At 32.7% G+C, this 25,148-nt stretch overlaps 1 protein-coding gene across 3 annotated transcripts in view; it reads left to right on the top strand.

Annotated features, from left to right (window-relative positions):
* LOC125056593 (serum response factor homolog) overlaps positions 1-25,148 on the top strand; it is a 159,959-nt gene that overhangs the window by 48,087 nt on the left and 86,724 nt on the right. For 2 of the 3 annotated variants that reach the window (XM_047659791.1, XM_047659774.1), the window contains exon 3: positions 13,488-13,523. The exons of the other annotated variant lie outside the window; for it this stretch is intronic. In XM_047659791.1, coding sequence (XP_047515747.1) covers positions 13,488-13,523 — 36 coding nt within the window. The remainder of the gene's footprint in view (positions 1-13,487; positions 13,524-25,148) is intronic. 3 annotated transcript variants of the gene reach the window in all.

Genomic DNA, 25,148 nt, shown 5'->3' with positions numbered 1-25,148 from the left:
GTACCAAATACTGTTATTTTTAATATGGAATAAGGTTTTTGGGTAATAAGTGTAGGTACTTGATGACATTATGAATGAAAACGAGATTCCTGATTACGTGAATTATCAAGAAACATCTCTTTTTAAATTACCAAAGCAATAAAATCTATCCATGTCGGACGGACCATTAATCACATCTGACGAAACGGCGAAGAGTATCACTTACAGATAATTACATGATACGAGACTTTCCAACGTTCTTGCTTTTCTGGGAAATAAAATTTCGCGGCTAATTATCGCTTCTGTTAATATATCCTCACGACACTATGCGTGTCGACGCCATAACTCACCTTTAATAATACAGCCGTTACGGAGATGCAACGACGTCTCATGCTAGAAGGATTTGCGGAATTTTGTCTTAAGATAAAGCAAAATAACTCCTAAGTATTGATTATAGCGGCGTTTATTATGAGACAACATATTTGGGGTATAATAAAGTGCATTACGTCCTTTTGTGTTTGTTTCATCGACTAACTATATGACCAATGTAAGGTCGCCCTATAGACACCAGTTACCAGCAACCTGGACAACGGCGGTAAGTTTTTTTATATGAAACTAAAATTAACGATATTATCTTAAAGTTGATTCAATATGAAACCTTGCGTAACGTTACCTTCAATAATTTATTAATGCTATAATTTTTGACCTAATTAAATAATGAATTTACCAATATCGCTCATATGTAATTAAACGCTTATCGCTAATCACTCATGCCGCCGTCAACGTCAACTGTTCATTATGGCGCGATTTTAGGGTAATTACGTGCTGATATAGCCAGAGTGTTTTCCGAATTACAGCGATGATGATAATTCACTATCACGCCCCTTAAGATGATAATTTGCCTAGATGGGAAGTGTACTTGGCAGAAACGAACGTTAAGCATCATCGTGTTGATAAGGACCTTATCGTCATGATCGTAGAACAACGTCGGATTTGAAAAAAATCCAAAATCCACTTTTTATCATATTTGGATACTACATTGCCTAAATATTACGTCTACATTAAAATAAAAATTCTGTGTTTCAAATTTCAAATTAATCAGACGGCTTTGATAGAAACATGTGATTTTTCTAGAAAACTAAGTAATTTAATGTTATTATTTTTATTTTGTTTCAAAAAACCCCTTTTGTTTGCTTGTATGCCAATTTTCATAATAACAGAATATGAATTAAAATAGTTATGACAAAAACTAAAATGGTTATATTAATTGGAAATGGCTGCCCTGTAAAGTTTACTATTTGTCAGATCCGTCACTATTCTACGACTATGACGTTATGATCCTCCTGATGGTGAACGGTATGATTATGCAATTTAAAGCATTATACGTACATTATACCTCGTGTTTGTAGGAGCAAGTTCTAATGGAAAATATAAAAATGAATTGGCGCAAATCAAATCTTTTACTGGGGTGTAGAATAGTACCCACTACTGGGCTTGCTGTTCTATTCTAAACAGATGCTACATCTACCTTCGAACTGTGATAGTTCTCTCTAAATATTATTTGAGGAAACTTGTGGGAGTACTGTCGCTCATTAGTCAGACAATTAAATGTAAAATACATTATTAAATATATCTAATTGTTTTAGGTTCATTGTTATATGATTAGCAGATGTGTAAGATGCTTTAAATTGAATTTTCTCACTACCTTCATGTTTAAGTGATATCGAGGACCTTAATAGATATATTAAGTATAGAAATATAAGATAGTGACCATATTATTCCTAAAATCTACTGGATTTTATATGCATTAACTAAATTATTTAAAACCCTTAAATGTTTGAAATATTTCAGAATACTTATGACACTAATTATAAAGCAGTAGTCGATGCAGATATATGCAAGATAAAATCATTCAGTTCGTGCGGGGAATTGTAATTATACATAAAATCAGATAAAATCAAAGTAGAGTAGCAAAAAGAAACATGAACAACACTGTCATTAATAATTAACCTAATATAAGGTTTCATGTTTATTTTACGGTAACCGCTTTACGTTTTCACATATAATTTGTTTTTATGGTCTGCCGTCCTTGTTATGTAACGAGAAGATTGATAAGAGGGAAAGAGATGGAGTTAATTGTCACTAAAATTTTACGATATAATTGATGTTTTGTGAGGTTAAACGTTTTTCTATATAACAAATACCACGCCCTGACTTCGCACCGTTACTTGTATGTGAAGAAAAGTATATTTCGTAAAACTACTTTATAAACTGTTACTGTCAATCTTAATCCGAAATCAACCTTACTATGTAACTTCCATTAGCTATCTCGAACTCAATAATAAATTAATATACCCAAGGTCAGCGCTACGGATATTGAGAGAACTACTTCGAACTTGCGAACAAAAATGTCTATATTTACAGGGTAAGATCCTAGTTCGTGATATGTTTTGCCAACTTACCTAACTTTACTTTAGGTTAACCAGGTTTTATTAAATATATTAAATTTCCAAGTTTCATCAGAATACAACATGAAATAGAAGTTTTTTTATTTATAAAAAACAAGATCCAAATAAACAGAATTGACAATATTCTTAACCTAAATTGTAATAATATAAGAATTTAAAATGGATAAAATGAAAACGAAAACAAATTCAAAAGTTTGGATCTTGGTCTCCGTCGTCATAATTATTATTATCGACACTTTATTAAGCCAATTCCCGATAGTTGATTTACTAATAAGAGTTTTAGATAACTTAGCTGAAATAAGACCTATAAAAAATCATAATAATATTCGAAAGTAACGAGAAAAATGAAATGTGTACGCAATAACAGCTGTTTGTAAGCATTACAAAGTTGCACCATGGTCCTAGAAGAATGATAATTGGTTATACGAAATAGGATTAAAAAATATATTTTCTATCCCTCCGTGTTGTGTCGTTTGTAATGTTTTAAGCTATCAAATATATATATTACTTTGTTTTGATCGATGACGATGATAATAAAAGACACCACGTTTGTCACACAGTTGCTGTAAAGCATCTGAAACCTAAACGTAAAGAATGTAATAAATTCACGTTTATATACCGTTAAAAAGTTTTTTAAATAAGATTAATTTCCATAAATTTTTTGTATATAGATTTTGTTTGGTAAATCCCCGTCTTTCTTGTCGTAGGTATTGCCTAAAGTATGTATACATTAGCGCATACAAATATTGTTTATAAATCAAAGTAGAATTATATAATAAGCACTTCATCTGTGGTCGGATAACCCTAAATGGACCCGAGAGGAGGTGCCGATCTACCGTCTAGCGGATACTGACTTTAAAAAACTCCAGTAGTCTCTACTACTATGCCTCGAGTCTTATTTATATCTAAACGGAGTTAGCTCTTAATGAACCACTATGAATACGGCTTTTACGAACACATAAAGGTCGGTAAATTAGTAGGAATTGTCTATTGGTTTTTCGATAATTACAATGTACCTATCATATCTAGAGGTGAGAAGATAAATGCAATTTTCGTAAATTTTAATTTTGTGAAATCATGTCGGCGAAGTTGAAAGCTTGACATTGTGTTTAATTAATGAAGTCCTGGCTTATCTTAATACATAATTTGTTTAACTACTTTACCAGATTCAAACGCGTTCATTGATAATTTAACAATCGGCTTATAGTAAATATTATCTTCTGGGAACGAAGTAGCACTTAGTTTTTTAGCTCTCCCAGGAATTAAAGGTGAGATTCAGGTTGAGACTTAACTGGATCTATGACTCCTGAATTTCCAATCCAATAGGTATTTGACACACGACATGCTGTGACAATTCTGAACTGTGTATTCACACTTAAGCAACTACGTAATTAGCTTTACGATACCAACCAAAAATAGTTCCTGGGAATGGAGCCCAAGCCTGGATATGGATATGGGCCTTAATAACTAAGCCATAGGATATAAAGGATATTGTTAGAATGTACGTAGATGTTGTAATGAAAGGAACATTTGGTGAATACAATTTATTCTGAGATTAAACAAGTACAAAATTTGGTGCATAAAAGTGGAACTAAAAATTGGTTGCGTTCCAAAATACGTATTCTAATAGTTATAGATAGGAACTTATAACACTTATTAGATTCATATTTGTTGAATAGTAAATAGATTCCACAGTTTTATACGCAGGTAGCGCGTCATTTTTTAAATGAAATTTTGTATTTGTGAACTTTAATTTCAAACAAATTTGTCCTAACAAGTAAATCGTAAAGAGTCGTAATTTCTAAACAAAGAAGAAAGTTGCTATTTCGTTCGCACAAAATTAGTTATTAACTTCCTTATATCAATTGATAACGACTTATACACGCTTGCTTTTGTTTATCTTTTGTCTTTGAATTTAATAACCTATTTATGTTAACTCTATATAATAGGCGTGTGTCTATATAAAAAGCTGTGCTTTTTAAAAAATAAATGACGATTCTTTTCTTTAAACAATACTATATATACGTAGAATACCGATAAATTAATTAATTGTCGTTTCTTTTGATTAAGTAATTAATAATAAATTTAAAAACAATATATTGTTAATTGCGGTATATAGGGGTGATTTTTATTTGTATTCGAAAATTTATTATTAGTATAGGGACTAACCCGTGGGACGACGGGTGACAAAACTAGCTCAGACATTCATTGTGTACTCCTTATGATGATAAATGTAGATTTATTGTGTTCAAGTCGTGTACAGTTGACAAAAACATCTCGAATAACCCTCGGCCTTGGCGGCAAAACAACTATTTCACTCCTTACGTCAATATAATAAATAGGCTACACTTCTTTAAATGTCTTATCCTGTTTCTATAACCACTCGTAATTGTTACGAGCCGTGCATTTTATAAAAAAAGAATGAAGAACTACAATGACTGGTTTTAGACGGAATTCAAGAGCTATCAGTTATATCAGATAAATGGTTTTGTTAGTGGATAAACTAATACTTCACATACTTCAGTTATTTTACAGTTCACAAAACTAATTTTGTAGGAGACGAGTTGACAGTTAACCAAAAGAAACCGGCACAATCAAAAAAACTTTTTTTTATTTTCGACGTTGTTTTGAATATCCGAAGCGTTGATGTTCGGCTACAAGAACTTATTATTAAAATCAGAATCGCTATTGGTAGTAAGGGTCCAGTGCTCTTATATTTAACTAATGTACACAAGACTTATTTTCTAACCCTACTCGTGCGTGAAATTTAAGAAAGAGTACAATACGTTTCGAGGTGATCGTTTTATGTTCACGAATCCATCATATTGCCTCACACACGGTAATACAATATGACATTTATTAAAGCTCACTTTTTCTTTTTTCTATTATGAAGGTTTCGAGTTACATTGAGTAGCACGCGCATAGATTTCATTTGCCGTGTCTCTAATTCTTACATTATTTATAGGAATTACGAACGTTTATTTTCTATATAAAATACTAGTAGACTCGGCCATGCGTTGCTGTGGTTAAGATTTTTGTTATATTACATAGTAGTAAACTATTCAAGAGAAACGGCAGGAGAACACCAATCCACCATCCTGATTTTTGGTGGTTATGCCATTTAATTGTAGCTTATGTGAAACGTTGGTAATTATTTTGATAAGGATACCTAGGTACGAATAAAGAGCCTTTTCTAGCGGTGGTATTTTAATAAAAAAAATTAATAAAAGGACGCTTATTGTGACGTAACTATAAAAGATAGAGACATGCTGTCGTGACATTTTTTATAGGTAGTGATGTGTCCTGAAGAATTTTAATACATCATTTTGTTCTATCATTAATAGTTTTCGCAGCGCACACGATTGAAGGAAGTTTTTTGTTTATTTTTTTACACCTTGGGTTAGATTATTCAAGTTTTAGTAAGCACCCCTTAATTTTTTTGAAAATGAAACATAGCCTATGTCACTCGGGAGCTTGCCAACGGTGAAAGAATTTTTGAAATCGGTCGAGTAGTTTCGGAGCCTATTCATTTCAAACAAACAAAAAATCAAACCTTTCCTCTTTATAATATTAGTATAGATCACCTTTTTAGACAAGGGTGTAGATGCCTTTTTGTTTTTCTCAAATTGAATTACAGTTGTAATGTATATTATAAATCATTGCTTGACTCGGCTGCTACGAAAACGGACGGTATTTATTTATAAATATCTGCCGTAGTACACATACAAACTAAATTAAATCTAACCTCCAACCTTTAAAAGGCAAAACAGCTGTAATGTGTATCTTTAGGTATGATACGTCTATCCTCAACCTCTACATTAAGTGCATAACTTGTTATTCATACTTTGTCAAAAAAATATTTTTTATTAAATTTATCATTAATAATTGTAATTGTCTTTTCATTTTTAAATATCAGTTTTATATTTTATGAGCTTTTTTTTCAGATTTTAATGTGTCTGTCGATATATATATAATTGATATATGTGCATGTTTTGTGAGTGTCTATGTATATTATTAGTGTGCCTCATGATTAAATAGTTGACTGCGCATGTGCCGGGAACTAAAGATTAGCTTAAATTTAGAATAAAATCGCAGTATGCGAGGTACGCAAACATACTCTATTTATTATCACACCCGTTAAACAAATGATATAAAATAATTGAATGCTAAATGAATGTAATGTGCAGTGCCTGCGTCTGGCTATATTCGGGGCGTAAGTCAGACGATTTAGGTAATCGCCACGCTTTTAAAACTACGAAAACCTGAGTGAACAAAATGTACAAGTTTGGGTTACAGCAGTTTTACATACCTTGTGTGCATTCCGTGGTGATGTTTGCGAGTATCATAGTATATTACGCTATATGCAAAATCGTGCGTGTCTGGTACACATTATATTCTTTATCACGCCTGCATAGTAATGAACCAGTAATTTATCAATAACACTCTCTATTTGTCTTTGTTCATTTGTTTCATAATAAGTTATAGTTATTAGTATGTTTGCTTTTCAGTTGGAATAACGTTTTCGTACAACGCAATTTATCCCTTATTATAATAAGCTTAAGGGAGAAATTCCCAAAACGGTTTACGTAAAAGATTACTTTAGGGAATTTATTGCTCATAATATTATTTTTACATTTTGATATATAATAGAAAAATGATTAAAGGAACAGGTGCAATCTAAGGCCAAGACGCCATAAGGGCCATGCATTATTATTAATTAAATTGTTTAGAAATATAAATAAATGCTAGGAATATCCTGCTAACCTGAGATATCAATAATTATGACATAAACTGTATTTTTGTATTTAGACTATAAATACAGTACGCATTTTCATATTACGCTATTTTAGTCGTTCGTATTACACGAGTATTCTCCCATATAACGCGGGGTTTTCACACGTTATATTTCTATACTGTGACATTTATAATGATGTATGCACTTATTTCGTTCATAACATAGTTTTTTCTTAATATTCGAATCATTTGTACAAGCGCGTTATGCGAGAATACTCATATATACAACGCGTTCTTTATAACGTTAAACCAATCTACCGTGTTTTAGGAGGGATTACCTATCCAATAACCTAAAAGTATTTAATTACCTAAATCCTTCTAAAAAACACAAGGTTCTCTTTAATTTTCCAAAATATGTTTAAATGTTGTTCTTCAAGATACACTTATTATTAAAAATTCGACGACTATAACTGACCCTACTTTTCTACACACGATCCTAACTCCTAAGTCCAGGTCCTCATTAATGCGTAATTTATGGAACACCTTGAGACAAAATACGGCGATGCCATATGGAAGTTTATACTTATTTATTATGCACATAATTACTGTTGATACGCCAATTGTCATATTCGAAAGATAAATTTTCTTCATTTTTTTCAATTAGCTACGACCATGTTAATTAATTAGTTATCCCATAGCACCTGTCTGTGTGGAAAAACTAGGGTTTATTATTAGCGTGACATTTAAGTATGTTGGAAAATGTACGTTATAATGAGGAATTTGGTCAATAATAGATACTTATCTAATATGCAAATTCTTATACTTAGCCTTAACAAACGGAGTGTATAAGCTGTACCTGTTCGACTTCCGGCGAAACTGTTTGGTACAGTCTGATCCACTAGCTATAGGACCAAAGCACTTTTGTACCAATGTACTTTATTGATTTACACTTCGTTACATTTTTAGAAAAACAAATAACATAATACATAAAAATTATAAGAGATGCAATGGGTGGCCTTATCGCTAACAAGCTATCTCTACCAGGCAACCGTAGTAAGGAAAATAAACTAAAAAAAGAAATATGATGGGTAAAGTGCAAGAAGCGCATAACTAAATCTTATAAAAACCAACCTTAATCTAGTAAAATAGTAAAAAAAAAAAAAAAAGCTAATCTCATTCATGAATTGCGATGCAATACAAAAGAATAAGAAATACAAGAATTACATAAGTCACGATTGAACAGAATAGGATATGGTTAAAAAATGGAGGCAACCAATCGTATGGTGTCAGGCAAAATATTCCTCAAATTAATGGCGGAGATCCCAAACGAATGTACTTTGGTCTGTTTCTAGTGTTAGCTAACGTATAAAGTATAAACAAATCATTACATTGTAATTAAAGCTATTACAGCCACTTCACTTGATGTAGTGATTTTCATTTCCTGTTTGTTCATTATACATGCCTTGTGTTAATCGCTACATCGGACTATTCATGATCTGTGGCTACAGTCGCGTAATCTCCAATTGGACAGACATGTCTGTGGCTGACACACTTCGCAAATCTTTCTTCAGAAAAGTATTTCCTTTATTACTTTCTAACAAATTTTTCATGTTCTTTCAGGTTTGCGGCAATCTCCTACTGTGGTTAAGGTCAAGTAGTGTGTGTGCTTTTATAATATAATAATGGCTTACCTATTGTATGATTTACACATTTCCGTAACAATACGAGGGTACTTAACTTACTATATGAGAACTACCCTCTAAAACCACTCGTCCACTTACAAAGTGCATAATGCATGTATTGCTTAGACAAAAACCACGTGATATTCAGTAATTTTGTTGGTTTGTAGTGTAAGTGTCATATCACAAGCTCGGTTGGTGCGAATTTTATTATAGTTTTTTCTAATTAAAACGATTTAAAAAAAGGGAAAATCCTAAATCAGTAGTGTCAGTACAAGTTTTAAAATAATGCAACCTTTTCTTTTATATAAATATCATGTTATTTGTAGCATCAATTAATACGTTTTGCGTTTGTAAGCAAAAATCCATAAAATTTAAGAGAAAACGTTTATAATTATTTAATGAAATAAACGTTTCAATAAACGCAATAGTTTTCGATTGTCACAGTACCCTATCATGTATTAATTAGTTAAACATTTTAGTTTCCGAGAAAAGTAATTTTAATTATAATTAATGTTAGCAATTTTGATAAAACCTTTAGTTATGGCGTATTTATTTCACCGTTCTTCCTTCCTTCACGAGATAATAATACATTTAAAGAGAATGTAAGAATCTGTGGCTTGTTATCGTTCCAATTAGGAGTTATCGAGTTTAGGCTTCTGGGAATCCTGAAATGGGTTTTAGACAATTATCGTATGATTGTGCAATTTTTGTCCTTGTAACTAAGGAAATTTGTGAATTAAAATATCACATTAATATCATTTCTATGAATTTTTGTGACGTATGTGGCTTTTATCCAGTATAGTTGCTATGAATTTTTTTAACTAGTTGACTGTCTTAGGCAGAGTAGGACAGCGTTGGCCTAGTGGCTTCAGCGTAAGGGCCTCATAGCCTAGTGGTCTTATTAAGTGGCAGCTAGGTGAGGGGTACCGGGTTCGATTCCCGGTTCGAGGGCAAGTTTTAATTTAATTTAAATTTGTTTTCGGCCTTTAGGAAGGTTGTGCGGTACCGGGCGAGTGCTTAAACCGTACATGGAGGGCACGGTCGAATTTCTAAGGCAAGCAGTGAGTATGCTACCTAAGAAAGGAGACTGTGTAGGTTTAGAACGTAGCAATACGCTCTAGGCCGAGGATGGCAATTACAAGTGGTCAGTAATTCAACATCTCTTTTCTAAGCCCGGGTCCCTTGGGTAGAATGCGTAGCGAACCCCGAGGGCCCATATTAAGGGCATGTGAAAGGCTGAGGTGTTTTTAGTGGGTGGGGTCTCGCTACCCCTCTGAATAGCAGAGGGTTTTGAGTGTAGACCCAGCCCCACAGTCCCCGCGTCAAGCTCGACATCCTTGATGCGGGCCTGCGTAAGCGCATTTTCACCTCGTATAAAAAAAAAAAAAAGTGGCTTCAGCGTGCGACTCTTATCCCTGAGGCCGTAGGTTTGATCCCCAGCTATCTACCAATGGAGTTTCTAAGTGCGCATTTAACAAGTGAAGGAAACATCACGAGAATACCGGCATCCCTTAAATCATAAGTCGACGGTGTATGTCATACACAGCAGCAACAGATTCATTGATTCATTCATTTCGACGACTTATTGGTCTAGTGGTTAGTACCCCTGACTGCGAATCGATGGGTCCCGGTTTCGATCCCCGGCTGAGACGAACATCGATGTGATGAGCATTTGGTGTTGTGCTTAGGTCTTGGGTGTTTAAATATGTATTTATATGTCTATCTATCTATAATATGTATGTATATCCGTTGCCTAGTACCCATAACACAAGCTTCACCAGCTTAGCATGGAACTAGGTCAATTGGTGTGAATTGTCTTAAAAAAGAAAAAAGAAATAAAGATACAGGTACAGAAATCTAAGGCCCAGGCCTTAAAAGGTTGTAGTGCCACTGGTTTCTTGGATTGTTTGTGGACTCAATTCTGTTTTCAAATCTCCAACCCATTTTAAGATTCCAAATTTAAATTGTGACATAACTAAATAAAAAATAAAGAGTATCTTTGAAGTACTTGATATATAAATTCGCAAAATAGTTTTAAGAATTTTTGTAAATAATGAAATAATTTTTGCGTTAAATTCTCAAAGCAGCGCATGCACACATTTACCAAGGTCCATGATTAAAGCAAGTGGGTCGCTGGACCGGTTGTCCACATGTTGCGCTTCGCCCAAATCTCACTGATTTTATCTAGACTATATTATAGTGTCATTTGTTACAATATTGTGGTGTAGTTTTTGCTTATTTGACATACTGACAATTAGTCAATTGTCAAAAAAATCAACGCAGTTCAGATAATTATTTTTGATAATAAAAATATGTGTTCTTAAAAGGCCGGCAACGCGCTTGCGAGCCTTCTGGCAATGTGAGTATCACTTACCATCTGGTGAGCCTCCTGCCCGTTTGCCCCCTGTTACATAAAAAATTATAATATGTTAGTAATATTATGATAAATTTATTTCCTAATATAGATTTAATTTTATTTTCCGGTTCGTCCTAATCACACTTATAACGTTTTGAAATTTTTGTATCGTTATTTTTAACTTGATACGTTTGTAAATAGCACCTTCAAATCTTAGTGTCAAATATCGTTTTATATTATTCTTAGAATTGAAATGTAAGAAACGGTCTAAATTCACTCAATGAATCAAATTTAAAGGAAAATCCCTTTGTTTATCTTAACGAAGTATAATTATGCAACGAATATGTTGTAGAATAATTGCAACCGGATTACTGCGATAATCGTAGCGAGACAAGACAGCGAGCTATTAAACAATATTATCTTAATGAATAAATAATGTTTAATTAATGACGCTCTCGTGGGACAAAAGCTTAAACGTGCATAAAAATTCTATGAAACTAGTTTATAGATTAAATTTCATTCTAAGTCTATTGATAGGCAAAGGAAGCTTTAATTACTAGAGTGAGATATAATGTAAGACTGTATAGTAAGCCATTATTTTAAACGATTTATTATTATTATTTTATTTATTTTGAGATACTACGAGAGAGACAGCAATACTCAAATTGTTTTTTTTTATAGTAAAATAAAACTGGGTTTTATTTTTATCAATGGCAATTATATACAAAATAATCTACTTCTAACTAAATAAAATCTACGACAAATTATGATAAACATGAAAGCCGTTAAGACTTTAGTTAAATATTAATAACACACATTATTCATAAACAAAATCACTCTTTTAATTAAAATTCTGTTTTGTGTTTTACTGTCTATTTAGTTTTAAGCTGCGTTAAAAAGACTTTAGTAACGCCTAAATAATCTTTCTTACGAAAGCACCTAGCCATGTTGCATGCGGAGTCAATAATGTCTCGGCTAAAAGCTTAACACAAGGTTAGGAAACATAAAAAATATTCCATAACTCAATTGCTGTAAGACATTCAATGCAAAGCAATAATATACTCCGAATTGATTCTCAGACTCACTTATTGCAAATAAATATCACAAATGAACTCGAACCCAGCATGCAATATGCAATATCCTTAAAATATTATACATTTAATTCTATACCAATAATGTGGCCATTCGAAAACAATTTAATAACAATTACAGTCCTGAATTGAATTCGGCAAAAGTACTTTACGATTAAACCAATACATAAAGCTTTCAGGATATCAGGTTCGATGAATTAATCCCGTCAACAGTCGATATAAAATAATGAAATGTTCGCGAGTCGACTGCCTCGAAGATGGTGATGTTATTTTTTAATATTTGACACACCTACAGATGGTGACATCTACTGTTCGCCTCGTTTATGCTTAGATTAATATTTTTGTGTTTAACTATGAGTTCAAGGCTGCTTAGGATATCCTTTCGTATGAATCGATAAAGGCACCTTATGTTTTTGAATATAATTTTTTTTTTAATTTTCGTATTTCGCTATTCGCGTCTCATACTAACGAGACATATACATTTTAGTAACTAGTAATTAGTCAATGGGAGGCGGGATTATTGCATCATTATTACTCAGTTACAGACCGGTTAATTATTATTTAAATGAATGGCAATTGATACAGCAGTAAAAAAATAAATTACTTATAATATATTTATGCTTACAGTTTAATAGGCTATATTCAAAAAGTTACATACGAGTATTACAAAATTTCTCAATAAAAATTGGAATTAATAAGGGTTCCGTGATTGCGTGCAACAAGGTCACATGTAATCAAATAATTAAACACTTTTTAATCAGGTAACTTTTATCCTTGTTATATGATATCATGTAAATAAAATTAATTCAAACGCGTCGCTTCGCTGTCGCTAATGTTATCCACCATTTAATAAAACCTGCGCCCGTACTCTGCAACTTCCAGTAACGACAGCGATATTGATTCCGATGATTTTGTATGCGAGTTCCATCTCTCTCTCACTATCCTTAGCATCGAGCAAGAGAGATTGCGCGGAACAAAAACGCATTTTTGGAAGTTACAGAGTAAGGACCCTGTTACTACTAATACTGCTTTCTTCTATTTTTCTAATTCCAAGCTACTACCAGTTGTTTTCAATAACTTTTCATATTAGGTTCACTGCCTTATAAGAACATTGGATGGATCCTTAAATTGCACAAGCATGAATTGCATGATATTAATACATAACTTTTCACAACAGGTCCTGGCTGATGATTTGAAGAAGAAGTACAATAAGGTAGGGCAATAATAATTTTACTTTCGATTGTTCGGATTTGAAGGAACGAAGTATTACTTAAAAGCATTCTCTATTTATGTAAAAAATAAATAAATGATAGCGATCATGAGATTAACTATTAGAAAATAATTTAATAGTAATTAATATCCTACGGAATTAGCGGCAATTTTCCTCAATTCTATAATGTTTATTGATAATTCTTTTTTGTGAATTTTCCTGGTTCCTATTATGTGCGTCGGATATAGGTAGCCTCATAAATTCTGTAACCAACGCGAGGGATTATTTTATAAATAAATGTATCGCTGTTAACGCGATCTTAACGTTCATTCTGTAGAAATTAAACAAAATTACTCAGATCTCACTACTATTAGCGGGTATCTATTAGTTAAAACGTTTTAATATAGTTTGCTCTACACAACATATGAATATTAAGAGCTGAATAATATTTACAAAATAATACCTACATTATAAAAATGTAATATTATAACTAAAATATATTATTAAAAGGAGTCCCTTATTATATAAACCTTATTATTTACCTTGTAAAATTATTATATATAAATCAGGTTTGAAAAAGTGATATGTTCCACATTGTTTTCTGTTAATAAAATTATTGAAATCCTACATTACATAGATTATATAGCAGTGTTGGCCTAGTGGCTTCAGCGTGCGACTCTCATCCCTGAGGTCGTAGGTTCGATCCTCCGGCTGTGTACCAATATACTTTCTGTCTATATGCGCATTTAACATTCGGTCGAACGGTGAAGGAAAACATCGTGAGGAAACCGAAAGTCGACGGCGTGTGTTAGGTACAGGAGGCTGATCACCTACTTGCCTATTAGATTGACAAATGATCATGAAACAGATAAAGAAATCTGAGACCTATAAAGTTTGTAGAGGTTGTAACCCCGCTCGTTTAGTTTTAGTACATTATATATTATTAAAGACATGGAGTTTTAGAAAAATTAAAGCAAGTTTCAAGTTAATAAGTCACGTTAATCGCTGCTATTTCATAACCGGTTAATGGCTCCACATGATTTATGAAGCGCAGAGAACGCGCAATTTAGTCATTATAACTATTATTAGATCTCACCTAGTTCCCTACTTGTACGATTTTATGTTTTTCGTTATATTACCGCGCTGTTTGGCAAAGGTTTTAGAGGAGAATTATGTTCAACACGTAAACAAAGGTTTCATCGTTACATATTTTTCAAAATTTATATCAAACATCGAGTACAAAACATTTCATATAGTTTTGGTAGATATCGTGTACTCAGAGTCATCCATTAAATTTTTTCTAATGGCCAGCATCGTCAGGAGCGTAGCTATGGTAAATTTATTTAAATATTTATATAATGGCCTAATTTGACTCTTAATTAAGTAAAAGTAAAGTAAAGTAAAAAATCATTTAATCATATAGGTAACATAATGTACACTTATTACTCGTCAGTAAAGAAATACATATTAATGCTTCTAATTTTACATTTACTACCAGTTCTCAAATCAAGGGCGTAGAACGGAAGAGAAGAACTGGCAATAAACTCTCCGCCAATCTTTTTAATCGCCATTTTTTTTTACACAACGTTTGTAACGAGATGCAACCATTACACCATGTTCCACATGACATATCAAGTAATTAATAAAAATAACATACATTAAAAAAAAAAAAACAACGACTTGTCCCCCCCCCCTATCAGCAGAAGGCATGGTGAAATAGGGGCAAGCACTTACATTTTCGTGGAAACAACACGCAAACACATAGTAGAAATAACCAACATCACCGCATACACGAACTTCATAATATTCAACCTAAATCTTTCTCTAATCAAAAGCTTTGCAAATTATAAATCTCATGACTATAAAAGTCAATACAGACTAGACGAGTGCGTAAGCAAATTATTGAGCTCCCATAAAGGTATTTGTCGGCAAGAACAAGACGAAAATATTTATGAGTCAACAATAATTCGATCGCGATAGGGCTCACCTACTTCCTAATCTCGCCATCGAATGTTGCAAAACTGAGCCATAAACAATACGAACATCATCGTAAATTCTACAAATGATGTTAGCTCGACGCTACCTTTTCACAGCAACGGCGATTGGGTGGGGCTGTTAAAATAGCGTTACAGAAATTGTATGACTATTTTTTTCTCAAAAGAGAGATGAGAACATGTGTTTACATAAAGTCGTTCGGTAGCGTGTTTACGCTGCCGTATCTTAACGAATATGTTATGATTCGGTAGGCTTAAGGTGGCATTTAGCTTTTTTTTAGAGGATGAGGTAATCGGTCAGACTTACCTGATGTTAAATGATGGGCAACCCACCGCCCATGGACACTCTCAATGCCAGAGGGCTCGCGAGTGCGTTGCCTAACTATTAGTTTAAGTATAGTTTGTAAACATATTTTTTAACATAAGTGTATTAAATTGATAGATAAGTTTTATTGATTTTTGTAAGTAAGACTACCAGTTCTACTACAAAATGAAACCATTATGCGCCAGGAATATCAAGGATCTCCAGACTATCTTCATGTAATATTTAGGATACAACGTGATTAAGAATATTTTATTTATTTATTTATATACAAAAATTCATACACCGTCTTTACAGTACTAAGCCAATATGATGATGTCGAGACAAATAAAATACATAACATTTAATACAGAGGATAAGCAATATCTTCTAATATAATGATAATAAAGTGATGTCGATAGTGTCGGAGACTGCATTTAGTATTCGCAACGTCTATGTTAATATATGTGTTTATTGATTAGACAAGATTATTATTGTTAAACACTACTGAGTTTGATAGTGGTTCAGTTAAATGCTATTTATATAACATTTACGTAGTTAAGGTGGTGTTTTATTAAAGTAGATAATTTTTAAAACACGTTAGGGTTCGATAAATTGAAGAGGTGCTTCGTTCGTGGCCTCATATGAAATCACGTTAGGATCGCGCGATACGCCGCTACCGCATTACGCAATAATTCTCAATTATCTTATACAAGATTATTATTTATACGCCATTTATATAATACTAGCTGTTGTCCCCGACATCGTTTAGACTACGACAAAAATATCCTCTCTTCCAATGAACCTTAAAGGTTTAATTAAGATCTTAAGGTAAAATCTTATCCACCGATTTCGTAATAGGTAAAGGCAACATAATATATTAGTAGATAGTAGAACAATGCCTTATACACATAATCTTTACTAAAAAACGACTCGATTCCGGTTTTTATTTCATACGATTTTTGTACAAACAAGAAAATTTAGACAGCTATAATTCAATCTTTTTGAAGATACAACTCAACAGTTTTTGCAGATTACCTATTGATTCGCAATGTACATACAAAAAGCGCTATTTACGTCCGTTCACGCGCCAGTAATTGTATAAATAATTCACGTGGTCCACAGGAGACGTAATTGTCAGCACGCTGTGCAGGTACCAGATCATACGAACTATGGGTGATGGAGCTTGTAATGTTTACCTGCTGTGAAATTTCCAATTTCCAATATTGGACCAGTCAATGGGCCGGATTTGGCACTTTCAATTACTACAACGTCACCTAACTATTACATCCTTAAAGTACAATATCTGATGGCGTAAATCTGGAATTATGTGGTACGGAATCTTTAAACAATCGAAATCGTCATTTAAGTTAAAAGCTAAAGTAATTACTCAAGCATCCTCCAAAATAAGGGCTTGATATTGATACTTAGCATGTTCGATTTTCAAATTTTCGTACTGTTATTTTTATTACACAAGGATAACTTTAACGTAACGTATCAAACTTAAAGTTAAGCTTATGTTAATTTAAATGTATATATATTTGTTATACTGCCTTATCAATTTCCAACATCACGTATTAAATAACTTTTCAAAGCCTTCGTATGTAGTATAGTTCCATTTTCTTCGTATTCCATATTCAAATCTCGTAAACGGGCTTAATAGTATTGAAAGCAATTCCACGCAGTGTCGTGTATCCATGCAATTTGTTGTATTCATTGACATAACGGCTAACGGCTGTGTGCGTAAACTAGCTTTTAATTCTCTAACTACCGCCCCAGGGCCGAACTTGATATAACTTCATGTCCTCTAATGGAATAGGGTTTAACTTGCGCTTACAAAGGAATTTTCAAAAGCAATATTGAAACGGCTTTCTGAGCAGTGGTCGCGTTCTATATCTTGACTCTGGGTACAGAAGACTCTTTCGCTTTTGCTAATTATAAAACAATTATGTATCTTTATTCAACATAAATGCAGTACTATATGCCGTGTTTAGACCTCCGATGACATTTGAATATCGGAAGCAAGCTGCGTGTCACACGAACCAATGTTGGTGATCAATTTTATGAAATACCTGCGCTAACGGGAATTTTAATAAAGTTTAAGTAGGAAATGGTATTGTCGATATTACATAACAGGAACGAGATAAACCATTTCTTTATCTAGAAATACTTATTTGAATAGAATGGTTTTTAAAGAACTTTTTGCCGCGCACTATGTGGAACCCACTAAATTATTTCCGAACATATTTGACTTACGGTCCTTTAAGATAATATACATACAAATTCTTAAGAAGCTAGAAGGCTTGCAAGTGCGTTGCGGGTGTGAGTTTGAGTGCCCATGGGCCTGTGAGTGAGCCTGCTTCGCGGTTGCCCCCTCTTCTATAAAACAAAAAATTTGCTAAGAATATAATAATATTATCTACCGAGATCCCAGGGTACAGAAAAAGCAATTTCAGACTTGATTCTTAAACATTAGGGTAACTTGTTTAAAATTTTATTTGACTCGGCATTTTTAAAAAAAGAGTGGAAAGTAATTTCGTAAGTCACCGCAAAAGTACCGTTTCAACCAGTCCTCAGACCCATCTCAGTTATTAATCAGAGTTATCACTTTGTATGATGTGCTTATAAAGCTCAATATCAGGAATTTAAATTCGAATGATGCCCTCAGAAGATTGGCAAGACACGTTGAGCGTGCTATATGAGATGGGGGTAACTGATTTTTTGGAAAAGGATTCTTTTAATATTCACAGCTTCTTTGAATTTAAAATAATTGAACTGAGACGGTCGGTTTTTGTTTTTTTAAGCCAAGTTTATTACGGTGTCATTTCTATGATGTCTTATTTAGTTATAGTTATTATTTTTTTCACCACTTTGCTTACTTACGTTTACTTAACCTACTTTATTAGTATACCAACGTATGGAACATTTTGCTATGCTACCCTATAGAGACGCTTTTCCGGAATAAAAACCTTAGTACAACAATTTTCTTTTTCCAACTTTTCTCTCCGTAAAAACTTCCCAAAAGTTCAAGGAATAAATACAAAAAATACCTGAATTGGTCCAGCTGCCTTCGAGTTTTGCGCCTAGCAACATATTTTGCGATTTATATTTATTTATATGCTAAAGACAGCGTCTTCACGCGCATAAGTCCATATTTTGATCTTGGAAATTATCAAAATGTTTATCTTTTATTTTACTCTCAGGGGGCGAATTTACAAACATCCCACATTAAAATATTTGCATAGTAAAATAAATATTTACGTATTCTTTATAGTTAGATGACTGTAGACAAGGTGTCAATTTTAATTTAATTAATAATTTTGTCAATAGTCTAAAGTATGATATAATATTACCGCTAGTGGTCATTTGAAAATGTTGAAAAACTTAAATCAATACATTACGAAACTTTAACCTGAAATCTTTTAATTAAGTACCATGTTTATTCTACACGTTTATTAAAGTGGAATTTACTCGCAAAACACTAGGCTCTACTTCAAAGATTTCAAAATAATTCGACATTGACAAGTTGTTATCCTTATTCAATAATTGTTAATTTCTCACTTGAAATTTTTTAACAAATTTAGTAACACTCATGTCGGATCTCAATTATAATCGATTTAAACTTTAATTTATCGAATCGGATATTTACGAAATATTGTTATGTGCAAAAACATTCTTGTTTATTTATAAATGACCGCGATTATATGGTTCAAATAATTAGTTTAATACAATTCAGAGTAAGCTATTTAAACCTGCTAATTGTAGTATGATGATATAAGTTACAGGTGCATACGTTTTCATAAGAGGTCTATTTACGACCTTTATTATTATATTGTAAAATGCAAATGAGTTAATTTGTTATGTTTATAAAAATTTACACGTTTTGATAACCTTTTCCGTTGGTTTTTGAAGTCCGGTATTGTTATTCATAGTTAATAATAATTACTCAATACTGTACATACTGTTAAGGGTATCAGTAATAAAAATCATAAGACCCCTATTTTACAGTTATTGAATATTTTCTTCGAGTAATAGTTCTAATGCTTATGTATAGAAAAACATAGTAATTCTATAGTACACTATACGTATCAAGAAAGCTTTACTATAAATCTTGAGGTCTAGACCGCGCGGTTGCACCGTTGTCTGACGTCACTAAATTAAGACATAAGAGCAAGACAGGGATACAGAAAAAACGAGATACCGTATCGGGATCACATGGATCAAAATATGGCAATAAATGATGCCTAGATCACGGAAAATTGTATTTTTTTCGCACTTCTTTTGCTTTTGACGTAACATCCATTTTTAATGGTACCGGATGTGTCTATCAGGCGTGGATTGCGCGGGAGTGCGAATATTAGTGACATGTGTTATATCCGCTATCTGAACGGGTTTTTTTGATTGATGGAACAAATAGTAGGAAGTGAAGATGCAACTTGTACCTGTATTATTTGTTAGTTAAGTTTTTTTATTTAAACAGCTTTTCTGCTTTCTTGGAAGACAAAAAAAAGTTTAATCATAATAATGTTCTTACACAATGATTATATCATGAATGCCTTCTGCAAAGTTGAAGCAAATTTTTTACATGTTATCTAGAAAATCGTGCAGCTTTTTAAGCGTTTATTTGTGTAATAAAAGATTAGATATTTAATTAATTCATACATAATAAATATTAATAATAGTTAATTTATTTATGTTCACACATCAATAATTTCTTAAATAATTTGTTTCACTTGAATAAATTGACGCCGACAATACACTATTATCTTTTAGATCTCCGCACGCGCAGCGCTTATTACTCAGTCAATCTGTTCCTAGATTTCTCCAACACCAACCGTAATAAAGAAAATGCAAATCCATATATATGTAATAGAGTCTATAATCGCTTGGGTGATAGAATTGTTTATGACGTTTCAAGTCGCTAATTGTTTTGTCGATTTAAACAGATAACCGGAAAATGAATTTATCTCTTTTCGATGTTTAACCATTTAATATACGTGTCTCTTTCTCGCGGTGTGTTTATCTAAGATCGAAGTGCATAGTGTTGAAAATATAGTAATTTATGATTCAATTACTGCTACGACTCAATAAAGTAATTATACGTTAGAATAACGGTGAGTCTCGATTGAAAAGCACTTGCTATTGTGATGTTACATGGCTTGTAACGAGCTTTTACTTGTTAGCAGCGTGAAGTGGTTTATATATTTTAAAGGGCTTTCGACTACATATGCGTGCTAAAGTCAAATACATCAATATTGGCTTATATTTACGCGTGTATTATATTAATCTATATTTCATAGTCACAATTTCAATATCAAATTATTAAACGTAAAATTTGGATTTGAAATCATAAGTAACATGACTTTTTTTATAAAATAGAGAAGCCTCTCTACGTTGCAGGTGTTCATGGACTGTGGTTAGCACTAAGTGATCCGCCTCCTCGTTTGTCCACTTTAACTGTCACATGATATAAATTATAGATTTTTGGTCCACTACTAAATGCCAGCTTTTTCCAAATATATTTTCTCGCCAAAGCTGTCCAAGGGTGTTTCTGTCAGCCCTCCATTCCAACACTGGCACAGGGAGGATGGCTCGCTGGCCCATACCGCGAAGGGGAAGGCCGATCTTCTAACCTATCTAGAGGACCACCGTCCACCAGCTGATTAGCGAGCTTTCGCCGTGGACGCTCAGCTGGCGATATTCTCGTTTACCTTACACATAGGTGGGCAGAAGCAATTGAGTTCAAGGGGGAGGAGCTGGCGGTACTTCACTCTGGGTCACCGCTGGCAACTCTATAAGAGCAAATTCAGCTCCACGTTAAGTACGTTCTCACTTCTGTTCCAACACTACTATGTGGGACTAGCTGCTGATGTAATTCCGAACCATTTCGACTCCTTCAAGAAAACAGCGTACCAATTCTTAAAAGACCGGCAAAGCACTTGCGAGCCTTTTAGCAATGTGAGTGTCCAAGGGCGGTGGTATCACTTAACAATAGGTGAGCCTCCTGCTCGTTTGCCTCCTGTTAAATTTAAAAAAAGTCTGAAAGTTTCTCATTTCGGAGGCCAAAATGGGCAAAATGGAGCCCAAAGCCGGCGAAGTGAGTGAATAAAAACATGAAATTACAAACGACATGTCTACAGCTACAAAAATATATATTAAAGCTAGATGACATAAAAACTCTAACAAAAAACTTGTAAGAATCGAAAATCGTATCTCATGTATGAAACATCTTAAACTTCGTCAACCTATAACTTAGAAAGCGTTACCTTAAAAAACATGTTTTTATCTCACCCTCGAACAGTGGCTAATAAATTGACACCATTTTTTAAATCAGTATAGGCTCGTATTTTTACATTCTTTATGATGCTTTTATGTTGTCAGCGATGCATTAAAATTCATGCAAAACCGAGTGCCGTGCCTTGTCAAGCCTAGTGACTGACGGATGAACTTGTTTCTTGCAATTTTGTAGTCCTTTGTTCTCTGTACAGTTAGTTTGGAATTAAACTGATTTAAATATGAACTAGAATGTTTTTCTCTTATAATAAAAACCTTATTTTGGTAACATCGAGAGTTGGTTTAATTATAAAATTTTATACCTATTTGTGTAAATTTTACTAATGATAATTACCGTATAGGTTACCTATGAACACAACTTCATACCGCAAAAGATGCCTCTATGATAAGGAGACGGTTTTATGAAATCTTTAAACAGAATGGTTGGTTTTATTCACTATTCAATATGTTACAGACATTACTAAAATCACGATAAATATGGACGTCGATTTCACATGTCAAATCCATGACGATATTTTATAGTATCATCGAAATCCTTTACTATTTTAATCAATATTGGGAGGATTGACAAGTATTTTCTATACCATTAAAGTCTATGCCCGTATTCATCAAAATCAGTCAATCAAAGAGAGATGAGGTTTTCTGAATAAGGGGGAATATATTGTTGGTTATTTTATCTATACGCTACCTACTTGTACAATTACAATATATAACACAACTTCTAATATATATTTTTTAATTGTTTGCATAGATTAAAAAATACCATCCTACAAAACGATTTCTCAACTTAACCATACATGACTAACAATAAAGGGCCAAATAAAAACCGTAATTTTCACTATATTTTTATTTATAAACGTTTGTTTTTGGTTTATATTTCACTAGTCTGGGTCCGATACTTTGAGATTGCTGGCAGTGGGTGATAGTAGCGTGTAGCGTGTATCTGATTTCCATTAACCTGAAATAGAAAAGCAAATTATTAATTAGGTATACACGCCCAAATGTATTAATTGCCTAACAAATTAAGATATGGTCTGAAGTTACTCATTTTGTTTTAAAATCCTTTTAAATTACATACAATTACAGTGGACATCCAAAAATTAATTTAACGTTATTAAAATAATATAGAAATCTCGTAAAAAATTGTTTCAATCCAGTGATGACATCAAATCTTCTTTATTCTTATAACATTAAACTGAAAATATGACTGCTTTATTACAGCAAAAGCTGCGTATTTATACTTATATATTTTTCAATTTGTATGAGAAATTAATCATGTGAAGCCGGAGGCTGGACGAAAATTGATTTTTAATGGTATTAAATGAATTTTTTACGGATAAATCACGGACGGTGGTCACAATTGTGTATTAAATGTTCAAGGAATTTATTAAGGGTATTAAGTGATCATTCTGTTATCGAGTTTATTGCGAAATGTTTACGGCTCGTGTTTCGGATAGAAAGTGTCGGAGATGACATCATTATCGAGTTTCGGGTTTATTTTTCTGCGAATATTGTTTAGATCAGATTCTGTATACGCAGCAGAATGGTATGTCATAAATAAATCATTGATTTGTATGAAATCAATTTTAATTTTATCCTTTGTGAATGATTGGATCTTATTTGATATATGCCGATAATAGTTAATATTTAAAAAAAAAAAACAATTCCTCAGCCTGACGAGGTTAAGCTAAGTTTCGAAGCATTATTTGGAACCTAAAAATGTAGTATTTTATAAACATATTTTGCTCAGATAATAATTAGGATAGAAAAACAGTTTTACTGCAGTATTAGACTTCCAAAAGACATCCTATTAGGATCATTTATGTAAATATATATAAAACTAGCTGATCCCGCAAACGCCGTTTTGCCATGTCATTATATCATTTATGGTTATTGTGCCTCACTCGACATCGATAGGTATAGTGTGTCGCTTAGTTTGTAGATATTCAAAGGATCTACAATTACTTAGAACATTTTATGGTTCTATCTTCAATAGTTTAGGCAAGGTACGCAAAATAAGTAACTTTTTTGGTTGATTTTTTACACCTTGTGTCCGAAAAACCCTAATATCTTACGGAACCCTATTTTTGTTCGTAACTTAATATAGCCTATATTACTCGTGGATAATGTAGCTTTCGAATGGTGACAGAATTTTTAAAATCGGTCCAGTAGTTTATGAGCCTATTCATTACAATCAAACAAACAAACAAACAAAGTTTTCCTCTTTATAATATTAGTGTAGATATCTTTTAATGCCAATCAATACAAATAAAGAATATTATTGTTAAAAAGGAAATTCTTGAGGCAAATTTCGCATTGAAGCGTAATAAACATAATTCTAGATAACATGACATTGTACATACATTAATTACAAATTATTGGTAATGAATATTTAAAAAGTTTTTAATTTGCCGGCCGCTGGCGGAGCGTGATCCACTAAAATAAATTGCATTAAGCCTCCAAGTTACATAAAGATGGCCAAGAACATCGACAAATAAATCTGTGCACTTTCTCCCTTGACAGCGGGGCTTAATAACTTTTGTTACCACAGAGCAAAAACGTTATTGGAACGTTTTGTAATAATTTCTTTGACTAGTATTAGTCTTAAACTGTATATATGCAATTCTAAAAATATTCGCAATCAGTACATCTTATTTTAGCATGGCTAAGAAAATTATATCAAATAACAAGATTATATATTATATAACAAATTCCGAATTATGTATCTATCTAATTCACCTGGGATCAAAATTTTTTACTACAATTTTTTTTCTCGATAAAATGATTTCGTTACTCTACTTAGACACGTAAACACTTGTTGTTTCGTACCCTATTTGGACGAATTTCTTATATTTTATGTATCAAACGGGTAAGAGACCTGATAAGTGATACCTACCTCATATATTATATTTATTTGTTGTTAGTAAGTAAGTGACTAATTTTCATATATTTTAACGAGTATACAGTTCTGACCATTTTTAGGACGTATTTATAAACCCTTTTTGTCCTACATGTAAAGTTTTACGTGGGGTTTATTTT

The sequence above is a fragment of the Pieris napi genome, chromosome 2 (assembly GCF_905475465.1).
Source record: "Pieris napi chromosome 2, ilPieNapi1.2, whole genome shotgun sequence".
Classification (NCBI taxonomy): Eukaryota; Metazoa; Arthropoda; class Insecta; order Lepidoptera; family Pieridae; genus Pieris; species Pieris napi.
This window is presented reverse-complemented; position numbering and strand designations above follow the sequence as displayed.